Raw genomic sequence first — 16,773 nt, 5'->3', positions numbered from 1 at the left:
TTTGAAAAACATATAAAAACAAAAATATAAGAGTCTTTTCCATTTTAATAAATAAGGTATTTTTGAAAATGTGTCTTTAGTGATGGTAAAGATGAATAATGGTACCTTCAAAATGGTATTTTTGAAAATTCCCCGTAGATTTATTAGTTGGTGACATTTGTTGACCCTTTACCGTTGTCACTACCAACTTTTTCTTTTCTATACAAGCGTACAAATTAACGTGTAATGTCCTTATCGATCATGGTGTGAGCATTGCTGAGCCTGAGAAGATGGGGAAGCTTGCTCAAGTTTCCTCTTCTTTCATGACCAAAACTTGAGCTTCTTCATTACATTTTTCCATTCATTGGGTACTTCTTAAGGCTTAAGAAAATGGCTACTATATTTTTATTAAAAGGAGAATAGTTTGTAACCGTTTTAGAACAAAAAAGAAACATCATTTGCTCTTAATCTCTTTAAGTATTAATCATTTAATTTTATCAAAATCTTGCAGAGGCCCCCACATGCTTAACCCACTACATAACAATGCACAAGTAATGCCGGTACAGACTGACGACAAGGTCCTCTTGCAATAACTCAAATGTGTGTTTCAAGATATTGTCAGTCTACAGTATAAGATTTGCTTCAGAGTGCGTTAAAAAGTAGAACAAGAAAAGCTATATCCATGGAATGAGAAGAAGGTGCTTTCGCCTTCTCAAAACCCTGAGATGTGTCCTTTGAATTCCCCGAACCTTCTATGAAAGCAATCATACCAGAGGTTAGAATTCTTTGGACAAGATGTAGTTTGAACTCGAGACTTTGAGGACAACCAGAAAGAGATAGATTCCCACCATTTCCAGGCCGAGCGAAATCCGTTTTTTACCCTTCTTTGGATTTTGACCGTTCTATACTGATCTTCTTACCGAGAAACATCTTTTTGTTCTTTGCTATAGCTGCTGCAAGGTCTTCATCATCCACAAAGCCAACACATGCCAGTCCCTGGGAGACACAAGAATATTAATCCACCATACTGGCATGCTTCACTAAGACATAATTGATATCTATGATGAACAGATTTACCAATCAATGCAGATGGAAAAATATACTTTATCATTATTTCTTCCCTTAAGTTCCAACAGGATTTCATCTAAGCATGATCATACGGAAACTAGGAAATTTTCCAGATTCATTTACAGGAGGCTATAGATGCTTCATTCCCTCATTCTAGCCACAGAGAAGGACTTAATGGAAACACGGCACTAATAGCTTTTCTTAGCTTTTCAAGGTTTGCAGAATACCCGAGAAGCTTTATATATATACTGCAATAACGTTGATTGTCAAACATGAAAGTTATCATCTTTTATAAAAATTTGGTAAAAGAAAATCTGTTTTCCTCGAAGATTCTCTGAGTGAGAGACGATTTCAAGCAAATGGAAGGTAGAGAAGGTTATTGGATGATACCTTCTTTATTGCGTCCGACTTCCAATGCTAAAAATGAGTTTCTGGGTGCTTCGTCTACTTCCCCCACTGCTACGTTTAGCTGCTTGATATTGGTATGATTGTGCATAGAACTTGAACTGCTGGATATTCTCTAAAGTATTGTTTTGCTCAGACATGAAGGTGCGTGACAAACAAAAGGACTTGAACTTGTTCTACGACAGAAAACTCTCTGTTTCTAGGAACCACAAACAACAGCTCAAAATCTGTTCCTAGGAACCACCATTGTTTGGTTGGTTAAAGAGTTGTATGAAACAGTTCAGAACTGCTAGAGTAACACAAAGCAACACTTTTTCTCAACTTTTGAAACGCAAAACTACAGTTTTATTTTATGGAGAAAATACAAAACAAGGTTAAGAAGATGCTTTGACATATACCAATGTTTGAATTAATCCTCCTATATATGTTACGAAATAAAAACCTGAATAAACGGGGAAAACTGATGGAGAAAAAAAAGAAGAAAGTTCATCAAGACAAATTATAAGTTACCTCCCAACACTTCTGTTATTCTCTAACCAATCAACCAATCCATCCACCTATTAAGAACCCAATCTCCACTTTCTGCGAATCACTCATCTCCATGGAGGAGGGAACTCCCAACGAGTCTCCGGCTCTTTTCGCTTTCCACCAATGCTAATAGATAAACTCGACGAAGGCTCTACATTTGCTCCTGAATGCTCTCCCATAGCCTCGCTTTGTCCTGGTGATAGAAACTGCCTCAAACTTAGGGACTCTCTGTTTCCCATCTCACCCCCAAACCCATAACTTTGATCAAAGCGTGGCTGCCCTGATCCATTCAGACTATGCGATCCACCCGCCAAGCTCATGAACATGTGCTGTTGAGGAAATGGTGGCTGAGCATATGGGGCCGACCCCATCATTTGAGGCATCATCACTGGCGTACCCCTTGCATCCACCATGTATGGAATAGCTGTTCCAGGAACATACATGGGCGATGGTGACATTGACATTCCAGGAGGACCAGTAAATCCGTTATACCCATATATAGGAGCTGGAGAAAAGGACACGCCAGGGGCAATACCCAAAGAGTTTCCTGTTTTTCCCATGTATGATCCAGCTGCTGTCTCGAGGGACTTACCATTGGACAGGAACGAAGCCATCTGGGAAACAGTCTCTTTTCTGTCAACGTCTACTTTTGTACCCAATAGAGAGATAACCGGTTCTTCTAATTTGTGCCCTCCTCCATAGGAGGCTGTGCTCCATGGGTGCTGCCCAGAGTAGGTACCCTGATCACGTGACTCGATGAAAAACTGTGGCCTGTCATTCAAGTCAAAGTTTACTTCCTTCCCTGATTGCTGAGAAACTGAAGGTGATGCGGTTTGCTGCCCATTGTGACTTAGAAATAATCTCGTTTCCATCTTCAACTGAGAAGGCGGAGGCATGTCATCGTCCTCGTTCGTACAATTCAAATCCAGGTTGAACCTGCTTGATCCTCGGAGATTAGCTTCATGTGAGGAGGACTCTCCACCCCTAGAGTTTGATGAGGAGAAAGGAAACTGTTTCCAGGGAGTTTGATCTTCAACTTGATCATCTCCTACATCAGCTAGATTCAGATCGACACAGATCACCTGCTTTTCTCTTGAATCACCACTAGGAACTTTGTGAGGTGATTCTGAGTGAGATACACTACAAGCAGCCAACCCTTTCGCACTAAGAGATCTTTCCAATTGCAACGGTGCCGCTGCAGGCATACCAGAATGTGAAACAGACATAATGACATCGGTTTCATCAGGACAAATATCTTCATTGAGGTCAAAGCCACATGGGCTTTTCTCTCTCCCTACTTCGGATTTAGCAGGTTCTGTCAGGTGCTTCTCCTTTACATCATCACTGTTCATCATCCCATCCTCACGATTACTATTCTCAATCATTACATCGTCATCTCCAACATGCGGTTCCTCGAGAGAATGGCTTTCACTCACTGATAATCTTTTAGATGGAGAACCTGTGAGTAAATCATCATCATCGTGAGAGTCTTGCGAACCAGACTGCCCGCTTTCATCAGATAGTTCCTCTGAAGAACTGTGAGAAGCTTCCCCCGAGTCCACTTCTCTAGCCACTTCCTGTGCGACTTTGGTAGCTACCTCCAAGGCATCCAAAATACCGAGGTCAATATCAGCGGTTGTTTTGTCAATCGCTCCAAGGCGCTGGGATATGGTCATTGACCTAGAAGACCTGCGTTTTTTTCTCCGTTTTACTCTCTTCTCTGTGTCTATATGGCTCTTATCATCTTCTTTGTCTTCATTCTGAGCATGAGCAATCATACTGTCATTCGCAACTTTATCATTTCTACCATGACCACCTGATAATCTAGATGAACTATCGGAATCCTGATTGTCCGTTACATGAGCCGACGAAGGCACATTTTCGCTATTATGGGCAATACTCACATCATGCGACGCACATACGGTCTCAGACGCATTCCTGCTCACTTCATTTGAATCAAGACTACTCTGCAAAAGACTATTTTTCTCCAACTCAGTGCTGGCAATAACAGAATCAGAAGACACAGCTACATGTCCTACTGAACTAGATGACACTGCTCCAGAGAATCCTATCTGCTTTTCCTTAGATATCTGAGCACCCAGCGGAGGAGCATTTGATGGGGCTTCAACACTGTCGAGTACTGAATTAAGAAGGCTACTAGAGCTTACACCTTGTGCCTGCCAGCCACCATCAATAATAAGCTTGTATCAGAAAATCCCTATGTTGTTTCAATAAGGTCTTCTCAGTAAATTTTGACAATACCTTAGCACTGAGGTTTGAAAGAAAAGCTGTACACTCGTCTGGCTTCACTGGTTGCGCTTCTTCTTCCGTCTCTTCTTTATTTCCAGTCTCTGTTATTTTGTTTGACAGAGTTGCACTCTTATCATCTGAGTCCACGTCGTTCACTTTTTGAACTTTACTCTTCGCCAAAGACTCTTCTTTTACACACGCTCCTCCGCGTGTAGGATCTCCAGAAGTCTGCAACACACAACGCAATAGTGTTAGATCGTCAAGCGTGAAAGTTAGCATCTTTGATGAAGATTTGGTTAAAATATGCTTTCTTCCTAAGATTAGATTCTGAGTGAGCAAAAAGGGAAAGTAGATAAACATTTGATGATGATGATGATTCTTACTTGGACATAAGCATCGTAGTTGTTAGGATTGGCGGAGATGGTTTTAATCTCATGATGATTCGACTCGGTATCATCCGACGAGAGTGGGGCAGTTCGGGCAGTTGGGGCAGGATTCGCGGCTGAAGCGTCGTCTTCCGTCTCCTGATCGAGCGAAGCGTCTTCCATCTTCTGATCGATGCTCGTGATTAGCTCAGTGTCATCCATCTTCCGAATTTTCCTCCTTGGCTCCGTCGTCGTCGAGGCGAACTATAACCGTCAAATCAAATTTGTGATTTTTGAAATTAGAAATCGATGTAAACCGGTTCAAAGCAGTATAGTCTTTGAGGTTACGAAACTCACCCAATTGGTCAGCTCCTTTGACTTTTAAACCGGTGAGGATTTTGATAAGCTTGAGGTAAGCTCATCTGGTTTGTAACAGAAGGAGGAGGAGGAGAATTAACGAAGAAGAGCAAGGGCTCCAAGGTAGAAGAAGAAGTGAGAGAGAGAAGAGAATTTAGGGATTTTGATTATTTGATTTTGTTTTAAGTTTTTCACAAAGTTTGTGTGATTACTTTACATATAAAGAAGATAACAGGCTTTATGCTAAAGAGCCCAATGGATGATAACCTGAGGCCCAAATCGTACTCATTAGATTTCACGGTTATCCCTAAACCTCAAATTGAGATAAAATTTATTGGTCTTGATTGGTTTAGAGGTAGACCAATTTTGGTATTCAAGCCTATCGACCTGAACAGGTCAACTTCGTTGACATTTCCAAACCAGAATGCTATATTCATTCAACTGAACACTCCAACCGATTCCTCTCACTCCTAATGCAGCTCTGGTTAGTGAAATAATAAGAACTACTCTGAGATCAACTCTCAATTTGTTTCAAAATAAGTTACGCACGATTTATTTTTCCATATAAACGATCGTATATACCAAATGTCTTATACAATTTTTATTATATTATATAAATTTCTAGAAGCAATGATTAAAATTTCCATAAACTGGATATTTTGTGAGAATATGAGTTTAAAAATTCTTAGGAAAAATACAAGTCTTAAATAATTATGTACAAAACATAGTTTTTTTTTTTGATAAATGAAACCGATCGAGGCTGAGCAGGAACAGGTCAGTGGCTGCATCAGGGCAGGTGCTTCATTCACCAATGCAGAGTGTTATGTCTATGAGAATATCTTCTTCTGTCTCTGAAAAACGTTGCTGTAGAATCTATGACCAAATCTCTGCCATGTTTCCTCTTCCTCTCAATGAAGAAGACGAAGTACAAAACATAGTTATGCAATAATGTTTGAGAAATATATGATTACAGATGTATACAATGGAAACCAGCCAACCACAAAACAATATTCTTCCAAAGTGTCAAAAACTACCTGAGCGTGTTTACATGTAGACAATGGACTCACGCAACCCTGAAAACATAAGTCTTTGCAACAGTCTCCCAATTATTTGCTTCAACATATTCTTGATACACGAAGTATGAATGCTATTTGCATGTAATGCCAAACATTTGCCAGACAAAGTGCACATGCCCCACCGTAAAAAACGTTACATACAATCTCCACCAGCTGTAATAATATTGTATATAATTTTGAAAATTACACGATTCATGGACCTCAACACATTTATAAAAGGCACGCAGTAGCTAGATCAGTCAATCTATCATCGTAACACTAGTCAAGAAGAAGTAGACAACACAAGATGAGTGGCTACTCCAAAATGGATTCAACTGACAAGAACCCCAACCCGGTCAATCTCCAGACCCAGAAACCCGATCAAGAACCTGCTGAAATGAAACCGAGGCTGAGCAGGAACAGGTCAGTGGCTGCATCAGGGCAAGTGTTTCACTCACCAATGAAGAGTGTTATGTCTATGAGAAGATCTTCTTCTGTCTCTGATCAACGTTACTGTAGAATCTATGACCAAAGCTCTACCACGTTTCCTCTTCCTTTCAATGAAGAAGAAGAAGATGAATACGAAGATGATGATAAAGAGAGGATGCATAAGAAGAAGAAGAGCAACAAAATCAAGAAAAAAGCATTCGTAAAGGCTTGTAAGCGATTCTTTGGGATCTCTTGAAACTCTCTTTTTGGTTTTCTCTACGATATAATACAGATCTGTTTGTTATATTCCGATTAAAGTCTTACCACTTTTTATGAAACGTTTAATACAAGAAAATGTACCTTACAATATCTATCGACCGTTTTAAATATTCGACGACTGATTTTGACGTATTTTGCTTGCTTGATAAGATTACACTAAATGAAGATACCATGGATCACCCATTGCGTTTCGCAAGTCTAAATCCATCTAATCAGCAAGAAAATCTAGCCTAAAGATAATAGTTTATACATATGATAATCATATCATATAACCATTAAGACTAATAAATTGAATATTATTTATTTGGAAGATGGAGATGGCCCTTGACTCCAAGATTGTCCTTTAGTGTAAAACTCGACCAAGAATCATCGAGCCCCATGCACTTGCACATGGAGTTTGATATTTTTTTTTTAAATTCTAAGCCTAAAAGAACATTTTTTTATCATTTTCTAAGGGGAAATGTTTTAGATTACTACATTTTATCAGGACCGGTTTAACTATTTTACTGACCCTAGTGCAACAATCTTTTTTGACCCTTAAACTAATATTAGTTCAAATTTTGATAAATTTTCTTTTTTAAAACAAATATTATGAATATATTTTCAAAAACTGTGATGAAACTAAATATTTATATTTATATAACAATATTTTACCCCTTTATATATATTTTAATATAAAATTACATATATTTTTAAAAAATCAGACCTTTTAACTATTAAGAAACAGGGGACATCGGATTTGATCCGGAACGGTCGCACCGCTTGTCCCCGCTTAAGCCGCCCTGCATTTTATGTAAAAAAGAAAAACTTATTAGGAATATCGACGAGTTAATTGGTAGTTTTGAAGTCCACAAGCTTCACGTCCAATATTTTGTTTTTTTTTGGTAAAACTTCACGTCCAATATTGGAATTGCTACTTGATCTGAAGTGAACATCTTGTATATGCTCTTTGATGATTTTCTAACAAAATAATTAACAATATCTCCTACAATAAACATGATCTTAGATCTTGACTTGTTTTCGTGAGACTATTATTTAAGCAATGCTTGTGAAGATCTCTTTGTCATTTAAGCAATGCCCCACCCTTGTAGGTTTTGTTTGTGTAAAAGGGAGATGATACAGTTAAGGGCCTTTTGAAGCCCATAAAGCCCATCCAAGGCCTCTTCCAGAATCTTCTACTGCTAGCTACTCCAGTCTCCACCGTTTTCTTATCTTCTTCCTCCTCTCACCTAACACCACCACTAGGGTTTCTCTTCAACCTCTCCTTCTCATCTCTCCCTCTCATCTCTCTCCACTCACGTCGTCGCCTTTCCTTCTCTCGCAACCTCGAAAAAATGGCTTCATCCACCGCTCAGATTCACGTCCTCGGCGGAATTGGATTCGCCACTTCCTCCAAGAGGAACCTCAACGCCAACGCCAAAGGCAACCTCAAGCCGAGAAGCGCCTTCTTCGGCGCCAGGACCGGTCCTTTCTCCACCCAGACCTCCGCCTTCCTCAAAATGAACAACACCAGGAGAGGCTCTCGATACGCTGTAGGACCCGTCCGCGTAGCGAACGAGAAGGTCGTCGGAATCGATTTGGGAACGACCAACTCCGCCGTAGCCGCCATGGAAGGAGGCAAGCCGACGATTGTGACCAACGCCGAAGGTCAGAGGACGACGCCGTCCGTGGTGGCCTACACGAAGAGCGGGGACAGGCTCGTCGGGCAGATTGCGAAGAGGCAGGCGGTTGTGAATCCGGAGAACACGTTCTTCTCGGTGAAGAGGTTTATTGGAAGGAGGATGAACGAGGTTGACGAGGAGGCGAAGCAGGTGTCTTACAGAGTTGTGAAGGATGATAACGGGAACGTGAAGCTGGAGTGTCCTGCTATTGGTAAACAGTTTGCTGCTGAGGAGATTTCAGCTCAGGTATATTTGAAAAGTTTATCACTTTACTTATTTGATTCTCTTGAGGAGGAGTTATATATGTGTGTGTGTGTGTGTTTGTAGGTTTTGAGGAAGCTTGTGGATGACGCTTCGAGGTTCTTGAATGAGAAAGTGACTAAGGCGGTGGTCACTGTGCCTGCTTACTTTAATGACTCGCAGAGGACGGCTACGAAAGATGCTGGGAGGATTGCTGGGTTGGAAGTTCTTCGTATTATCAATGAGCCGACGGCTGCTTCTTTGGCTTATGGGTTTGAGAGGAAAAGCAATGAGACTATTCTTGTCTTTGATCTTGGTGGTGGTACCTTTGATGTCTCAGGTACTTGGCGTTAATGTTTAGCTGAGGGTTTTGGCTCTTGATGTTTAGCATCTCTTAACATGTGTCTGTTTTTTTGTGTTATTTTTATACAGTGCTTGAGGTTGGTGATGGTGTGTTTGAAGTACTTTCTACTTCTGGTGACACACATTTGGGTGGTGATGATTTTGACAAGGTGTGTTTAATGCGCACATGAGTCTTAAATTGCTTAATCAAAGGGCTTTGAATCTCTTTACTCTTTCTATGGTGCTTTACTTGATATAAGAACTTTTGATTGCAGAGGGTTGTTGATTGGCTTGCTTCAAACTTCAAGAAAGATGAGGGTATTGATCTTCTGAAAGACAAACAAGCACTTCAAAGGTTGACAGAGGCAGCAGAAAAAGCTAAAATCGAGCTTTCATCTCTGACTCAAACGAATATGAGGTACGTTTTATAACTTTGGCTTGGGTACTTTCACAAGCTTGTGGGTTCTAACTAACTGATATGAATTCTGCGAACAGCTTGCCATTTATCACGGCCACAGCTGATGGACCTAAACACATAGAAACCACCCTCACACGTGCCAAGTTCGAGGAATTGTGCTCAGATTTACTGGACAGGTAATTTACTTACAGTTCTTTTTGACATATTGCAGTATTGCTATGTCCTCATTCTATAGCTTTTGATTAATTGTAAAGGCTTATGATTCCTAGCTTCATCTCTGTCCTGTAGGTGTAAGACTCCCGTTGAGAATTCTCTGAGAGATGCAAAGCTCAGCTTTAAGGATATTGATGAAGTGATCCTTGTTGGTGGATCCACACGTATTCCTGCTGTTCAGGAAGTCGTCAGGAAGCTGACTGGGAAAGAACCCAATGTCACAGTAAACCCTGATGAGGTTGTAGCTTTAGGTGCTGCGGTTCAGGTGTGTTCTCGTGAACTCTAATTTTCATCCTGTTTAGGTCTCCATTATTTCAAACACTTTCTGTGCAAACATCAGAACATATGATGGAAACAAAATTTTACATTTTTTGAAATAGAAATCATGTTTGTTGTTTAATAATATACTTTGGAAATGCAAATGCATACGTAAAAGATTCTGTTTGCCATTTTGGCGTAGAACTTAATGTTTAGCTGCAGTGAGTTATCAAATCATTTTATTTTGATTACAGGCTGGTGTTCTAGCTGGAGATGTGAGCGACATTGTCCTTCTTGACGTGACACCCCTATCCATTGGTTTAGAAACACTTGGCGGTGTTATGACCAAGATTATTCCAAGGAACTCAACTCTGCCTACTTCCAAGTCGGAAGTCTTCTCCACTGCTGCTGATGGACAGACAAGTGTTGAGATTAATGTGTTGCAGGGTGAGAGGGAGTTTGTCCGGGATAACAAGTCTCTTGGCAGCTTCCGGCTAGATGGCATCCCACCAGCACCACGTGGAGTTCCACAGATCGAAGTCAAATTTGACATCGACGCCAATGGAATTCTATCCGTCAGTGCTAGTGACAAAGGCACCGGAAAGAAACAAGACATCACCATTACTGGTGCCAGTACATTGCCCAAGGACGAGGTTCGTACAATTGGTTGAAATGTCCATGTTCATATTAGCTCTGTTTCGCTACTACACATGTTAACAAAAGTGGCTGTGAATGGACGGTACAGGTAGAGCAAATGGTCCAAGAAGCAGAAAGGTTTGCAAAGGACGACAAGGAGAAGAGAGACGCAATTGACACAAAGAACCAGGCGGATTCAGTGGTGTATCAAACAGAGAAGCAACTCAAAGAACTCGGAGAGAAGATTCCAGGTGAAGTGAAAGAGAAGGTGGAGGCCAAGCTACAAGAGCTGAAAGACAAGATTGCAAGTGGAACTACTCAAGAGATCAAGGACACGATGGCTGCTCTTAACCAAGAAGTGATGCAGATTGGTCAGTCGATGTACAACCAGCCTGGAGCAGGAGCAGCAGGTGCAGGTCCTTCCCCTGGAGGCGAAGATGCTTCATCAGCTGATTCAACCGGGAAAGATGGCGATGATGTGATTGACGCTGACTTCACAGACAGCAGCAAATGATGAAAGAAATACGGTTTTGAATTCATATATCCGATGAAACACATGATTTTGTAGGCTTGATTGGGTTGAGAAACAACGCATGTGAACACGAAATGTTTTTACAGAATGTGTTGTTACGTTATTCCTGCATGTTATTGCCTTCTTTTGGAACTATAAATAAGGATATTTTTCAAATGATCCCATAGTTTAATCCCAGTGATAAAATTGCACAATGAATCATAATCGTACTAAGAAAACACCATTCAGTTTAATTTAAACAAGCAGTGGTTGAGAACAAACAAGAAATATAGACTAGAAAGGAAGGGAGCTTCACTCTTGTAAAACACAATTTCAACGTCTAGTAAAACGTAATGTTCTTGGGAGAAAACCCTTTCGGGGTGCTTTCTTCATACGTTTGGTCTTGGGAGGATATCCTACCTACAACATGTTCAAACATCTGAGTATTTACATTCTTCTCTGTTAAGAATCTATTTATCAGTTATCACTATCAAGGAAAAAAAAACCTTGCCTCATCATGGTATTTGGATATTTTAAATTGCCTATGCCGGGTAGGAAAAGATTGAGAATGCGTATTGATTCTGTGTTCCTGTTTGACAACGAATAGAAAAAGTTAAAACAGGTTGTTGCTCAAATGGTTAGAGACAAATCTATTATATTGGATAGAGAGGATGGAGCGTACTTCCTTTGTATGTTCTTCACTTGAGAGATGCTTATTGAAAGCATCGAGGCTTTTGCAATCACAATAACACAATTTGCAAGAAAACATTCCGGAAGATGCAACAACCCTTTCACTTTCACTACACTTCTGAAGAATGTGTCTTCTTGTCTCTGAAACTGGGAGAGGAAAAAGAAAGAGAAAAAAAAAAGCTCAGCGTAATAATAATTAGTTTTGGTGGTAATGTAGTGGGAAGATGAGAGAACAAACAAAATACCTGCAAGTAAGCTATCCCACAGCCACTCCGCAGAAGTGACCAGGAGTGGCGTTTCAGAAGGCCTAACTGAATAAGCCAAAAAACACTTGTAGTTACTCTCTTGCAGTCTCCGGCCAATAAGTTTTGAACGGGACTTGCTTGAAGCCACTTCATCCGATATGATCATAATTGAAGCCGGAGCAGGATTATCATTTATCCATCGCACAAACTCTGAAATCATGCAACTGTAATGGACCCCTGTTGTTTCAACAAAAAAAAAAAGGAAATAAATAATTTCAGTTGAAAATTAAAACCCTAATAATAATTATATAACATGGAAAAGAGACTTAACAGGTAACGGTATGTGCAAAATCGACTCCAGTGGAAGAGAGCGCTAGAAGGTGGTGAACAGGGATTTTTTGGTCGGCAAAGGCAGTGATGGAGACAGAACCAGAGTAGCCTAGTTCCTTGAACGCCATTTCTATACTCGGACGGACCCTACGAGCATCGTACCCCTCAGGAATGGGGCAGCCCTTCATGTCCCACAACACATGTATTTTAGCTGTGGCGTGTTCAGGCGTGGCCGGGTAGTTCCTTGCCCAAGACTTCGTTACAGATAAGAGTTTTGTGTTCGGAGGTTTTATAGCCTCCTGAGCTTGACAAAAGAGTTTTGGTACTCAGAGCATGCGTGAAAGAAAAGTATTTGAGACAGAGAGAGGATGCATGCTTACTTGCTGTCCATGCTTATAACTGGAGAGATGCTTCCTGAACATGTTCAGGCTTTGGCAATCGAAATTGCACGATTTGCAATAAAACATGGGAGCGGGTGAGAATCCTAAATCCGCAACAAGTGGTGCGCCTCCTTCTTCTTCTTCTAGTAATTGTTCCCAGCGACAGTTTGCAAAACAGAGCAGTAGATAATCATTGCATTGCTTCATCGAGTAAGCTAGAAAAAGGCCGTATCTAGCGCGCTGTTGTAGCCGGGCCAGATCCCAGGAGAAGTCACCTTCCACCTGATCGGATATGATCATTATTGTAGCCGGAGGTGGATTTTGACCTCGCCATTCCACCATATCCCGGTACATGTGTGAGCACGTGCTTCCTGTGAATTGGAGGAAGTAACATTAATGTTTAAGTCTAGGGGTGTTTTTTTGTTACCAAAAGACTAACCGGGTCTGGTATGTGCAACAGCGACTCCAGTGGAAGAGAGTCCTCGCAGGACGTGGCAAGGGGTTTGTGTTTGGTCGGCATATGCAGTGATGGAGACAGGACCCGTGTAGCCTCGGTCCTTGAACGCTCTCTCTATACTTGGACGGACCCGACGAGCATCATACCCCTCCGGAATCGGACAGTCCTTCATGTCCCACCACACCGATATTATTTTACCTGCCTTCGCCGCATCGTACCCCGACATCCTCTCTGAACAAATTCTCAGACACAAGTCGTCCTTCCGTTTAGTACTAGGTTTCTTTCATATACACCACAGGCGCCTAATAAAACCTAGTATTGGTGTGGGCTTACTTGCCACATACGTTTTTTTTTAAATATATCAGGGAAAATTGGAAATATAGAATAAAAAATCAATATTATCCACACTATTGTTGCAGAGTATTTTTTTTTTTTTTTTGACTAAAGGCTTTGCAGAGTATGTTTTAATATGTAAAAATATGTTGCAGTGATTCCTTCCTTCGTCGCTATTATTTTCCCTTAGAAATTGCATCTTCGAAAATTTATACTTTTCATAAATATACAAAATCAATACACGAAAATGTAAAGAAACATTTGTTGTATATAACAAAAACAGTATAATGGGGAGATCCATTTGGATGCGTCTTTGTTGCAGACCTCTCCCTAGCTTGGAGGCTACAACTGTTACTGGAGCTCAATGCAACGCTCTGTAAGTGAGACTAGGAACAAAGTCTTGAGCTTTGACCTTCGCATAGACAAGGTGACGATTTTAAAACGCAATCAAGAGAAAAACTTATGCCATTAATGCTTCAACTGTAACTCTCTTTTTTTTTATTAGTGCAGTGACTAACTGAGAATAAAGGATGTTACTTCCAGTGAACAAGAAACGAGGCCTCGGCGCAAGTGGAGGTTCATGAAAGCAAAGAGAAAAGATCTAATCGAAAAGGCTAAAACGGGAGTGTAGAGGAATAGCTATTCCAATGGCAAACATGGGATTGTGCGACCTTAAATGAGACGTCCCTCTATGCTTCGAGTCTAGTGACCACGACTCATCTTAACTTTTGGCATTGACTTCTTCATCTGGCGTGCACGTTCCTTTGCCTCTTTCTTCCTCAGAGCCTCACCGCTAAGCTTTGCCTCCGCTTCCTCCAGTAACCTCTTCTTCTCTGCTTTCTTTCTCTGCAATGCCTCTTGCCTCACACTCTCAAGTTCCTTGTACGCTTCCTGCGCCACCTTTTGCCTAGCTCCGTCAGTTTTGTTCCGTGCCTGCAGACAGTAATTTAATTTTCATTCAACCTGACTCGCACATGACGATGAAATGGCAAAGTGGTGATATGTTTTGCCCCTGTACCTGGGAGCTGAGCTTGTAGCGGCCAATTAAGTCAATGTAATACGGAATTAGCGCTATCAAGCGGACCATATCATCCATGTGCTTAGCATCAGGTAAGGCGAACTTAAAAAGCAGCATCTTCCTGTGTTTGCCAGGATGTTGGTCCGAAAAATGCATTGAAATGAAATACTTGCCAAACTTTTCGAACGATTTGTCACCAAAAACCTACAGAGCGCAATTGCATCATTGAAAGCTGATTAGTATTAAAAGATAATTTGAGGCTATAGTACACACATCAATAGGCGAAGCAAAACAAAGCTAAAGTCCAATCATTGAGATCCATTTTTCACATCAACATAATCATGCACCAAGTCATTCACTCAAGGCAACTGTGTCACAATTGACATATAAAACTGGGGCATATATTATAAACCTACAACAATGAAACACTAGCCATACCGCAGTAACATCATTTGTTAACAGTCATGTAAGCATTCAATTCTTTGATTAGTGATCAAACATCAGAGAAAAAAACACACTATCAAATGCTTCGGAAACTTTTGGTAAGAGAGAGAGGAACATCAAAACAGACTATAAAGTATTTCATCCTCAATACATTCTGAACTCAGGTAGGTAGTAATCTTACTACTTCAACATATCACTACCATCCTGCCTAAATATATCATCACACTAGAAACTTGCGCAATTTTTCATCACCAAGTTTTCACCCTACACCTCTGTACAGTTTGAAGGAGAGACAAGCCAGTTGGATTCACACACACAAAAAAAAAGAAGGCTGGTAGGGTTCTTAGCAAAAGGGAACTAACTGTCCAAGCTAACTGATCACTGGAGTTCTTACTCTGATCAAGCACGTCCCTTTGGCTTAAGAGTATCGCATTCATCCAATATAATTACATATAATCTAATGTCTTCTTAAGGAACCAACAATAAGCCCAGGGAATACAGAGAAATGGAGCCAAAGCCAGTTCATTTGCACAAAACTTGTATGTTCATCCATTAAATGGTTACCACTTAAGTCCAAGAAGACACTAAACTAAACTACCAAGAGATTAATTAAGCCATCTGACCTGATCAAGAACAACATCAGTGATCATATCCCCAGCGACCTCCTTAGACTCAGAGACAACAGCCAACTCCTCGGCCACCCACTTCCTCCCACCAGGAGCAGCCACCATCCCACCAAACCTCTGCAGATCCCTCATCTCCTTAAGCATCCCTTTCGCCGCCTTCTTCCTCGCCACAGCAAACACAACATGATCCATCGCCTCATCATTCATATAAACCTCGACACCGATCTCGTCTTTACACGGCACCACGCAATTGAACAGCCTGGAGATCAGATCGTGCCTGCTCTTGAGCTCCAACGTCGCCAGAAGCCCGTGGCAGTACCTACGCCCGCTCGCGTAGAATTTAAACACGTTCGTCGCCTCTTTGAGCAGCAGAGGAGAGTCTTCCTCTCCTTGGCCGCCGACGCCGAGCAAGCTGAAGTTCTTCTCGAGGATGGCGTCTTTGAGAGCGAACTTGGAGGCCCAGGAGAGAGCGAGGCTCTCGTTGTCGCGTTTCCCGAGGAAGTAGTTGATCAGGTAAGCGATCAAGATCGAGACGCAGACGATCTCGACTGTGTACGAGGAAAGTTGCTTCTTCTTCTCGGGGATGTAACCGTCTTCAGAAGAAGCAGATGGATCTGGAGACTGTGGATCTTTGATTTCATCAGCAGCGATCGGAGATTCATCCTTCGTTGGTTCTTCTTCCTCAGGTAAGCCTTCGAACTCGTCTTCGTCCCAGTAATCGAGTGAGAGCTTCTTGGAGGAACCGGTTTGAGTCGGAGGAGGGTCCGGTTTAGTGACCGGAGTGGAATCTGGTTCTGGATCTGGAAGCGTTGACTCGGATTGAGTTAGTGGGGGAGGAGGAGTGAGGGAGTGGTGAAGCTCGGTGGGATCCTCGGAGAGATCGTCGTCTTCGGCATCGAAGCCTTCGAAGTGGGACGATGCGAGGACACTGTAGTGGTGGTGGAGACAGAGGAGAGAGATCAGAGCGACGAGAGATAGGTGGAGAAGAAGATTCATTGCTGCTGCAAAAAAAAAGAGTTTTGAGTCGTGCACCAATACGTATAATCCCAGATCTTTATTTTTTTACCAAAAGATAATAACATCAAAAGATCTGATCTAATTAGAACATGAAATGCAGACGTGGTTTCTTACAATCATAGAAGTTGTGTCGCAGCCCATGGGCTTTAAGACGCACATTCACAATTTCAAGGTAACATTAATGTATCCATATTTCATTGCATCTTCTATAACTACTCAACTGATATGACTGCTGAGAT

At 41.4% G+C, this 16,773-nt stretch overlaps 5 protein-coding genes across 14 annotated transcripts; 2 read left to right on the top strand and 3 right to left on the bottom strand.

Annotated features, from left to right (window-relative positions):
* Positions 1 to 547: 547 nt before the first annotated feature.
* LOC108854915 (uncharacterized) lies at positions 548 to 5,139 on the bottom strand. Of its 10 annotated transcripts, none has more exons than XM_057008657.1 (6): positions 4,953 to 5,139; positions 4,614 to 4,859; positions 4,243 to 4,458; positions 1,438 to 4,157; positions 1,057 to 1,295; positions 548 to 975 (listed from the first exon to the last, which is right to left on the bottom strand). In XM_057008657.1, exons 2-4 carry the CDS (start codon positions 4,815 to 4,817, stop codon positions 2,046 to 2,048), a joined length of 2,532 nt encoding a protein of 843 aa, XP_056864637.1. In that variant the 5' UTR covers positions 4,818 to 4,859; positions 4,953 to 5,139; the 3' UTR covers positions 548 to 975; positions 1,057 to 1,295; positions 1,438 to 2,045. The 10 variants fall into 10 exon arrangements, with proteins under 10 accessions (XP_056864637.1, XP_056864638.1, XP_056864639.1 ...); XM_057008658.1 differs by having other exon boundaries at positions 1,083 to 1,295; XM_057008659.1 differs by lacking the exon at positions 1,057 to 1,295 and having other exon boundaries at positions 548 to 731; positions 828 to 975.
* Positions 5,140 to 6,168: 1,029 nt separating this feature from the next.
* Positions 6,169 to 6,805, top strand: LOC108853448 (uncharacterized). The gene has a single exon (XM_018626858.2). It carries the CDS (start codon positions 6,315 to 6,317, stop codon positions 6,690 to 6,692), a length of 378 nt encoding a protein of 125 aa, XP_018482360.1. The 5' UTR covers positions 6,169 to 6,314; the 3' UTR covers positions 6,693 to 6,805.
* A 1,124-nt stretch (positions 6,806 to 7,929) lies between these two features.
* Positions 7,930 to 11,174, top strand: LOC108854627 (heat shock 70 kDa protein 6, chloroplastic). The gene is made up of 8 exons (XM_018628230.2): positions 7,930 to 8,622; positions 8,704 to 8,956; positions 9,049 to 9,128; positions 9,234 to 9,376; positions 9,454 to 9,552; positions 9,665 to 9,854; positions 10,102 to 10,500; positions 10,593 to 11,174. Exons 1-8 carry the CDS (start codon positions 8,050 to 8,052, stop codon positions 10,995 to 10,997), a joined length of 2,142 nt encoding a protein of 713 aa, XP_018483732.1. The 5' UTR covers positions 7,930 to 8,049; the 3' UTR covers positions 10,998 to 11,174.
* A 19-nt stretch (positions 11,175 to 11,193) lies between these two features.
* On the bottom strand, positions 11,194 to 13,441 carry LOC108850026 (uncharacterized). Its single transcript, XM_057009511.1, has 7 exons — positions 13,079 to 13,441; positions 12,640 to 13,010; positions 12,261 to 12,558; positions 11,930 to 12,166; positions 11,677 to 11,831; positions 11,506 to 11,583; positions 11,194 to 11,414 (listed from the first exon to the last, which is right to left on the bottom strand). Exons 1-7 carry the CDS (start codon positions 13,320 to 13,322, stop codon positions 11,328 to 11,330), a joined length of 1,470 nt encoding a protein of 489 aa, XP_056865491.1. The 5' UTR covers positions 13,323 to 13,441; the 3' UTR covers positions 11,194 to 11,327.
* Positions 13,442 to 13,878: 437 nt separating this feature from the next.
* LOC108855138 (uncharacterized protein At5g49945) lies at positions 13,879 to 16,583 on the bottom strand. The gene is made up of 3 exons (XM_018628869.2): positions 15,515 to 16,583; positions 14,448 to 14,651; positions 13,879 to 14,362 (listed from the first exon to the last, which is right to left on the bottom strand). The coding sequence occupies exons 1-3, from the start codon at positions 16,511 to 16,513 to the stop codon at positions 14,132 to 14,134; spliced, it is 1,434 nt and encodes a 477-aa protein (XP_018484371.1). The 5' UTR covers positions 16,514 to 16,583; the 3' UTR covers positions 13,879 to 14,131.
* Between the last annotated feature and the right edge of the window lie 190 nt (positions 16,584 to 16,773).

The sequence above is a fragment of the Raphanus sativus genome, chromosome 4 (genome assembly GCF_000801105.2).
Source record: "Raphanus sativus cultivar WK10039 chromosome 4, ASM80110v3, whole genome shotgun sequence".
NCBI classification, from domain to species: Eukaryota; Viridiplantae; Streptophyta; class Magnoliopsida; order Brassicales; family Brassicaceae; genus Raphanus; species Raphanus sativus.
Note: the sequence above shows the minus strand (reverse complement) of the source record. Positions and strands in the feature narration are given on the sequence as shown.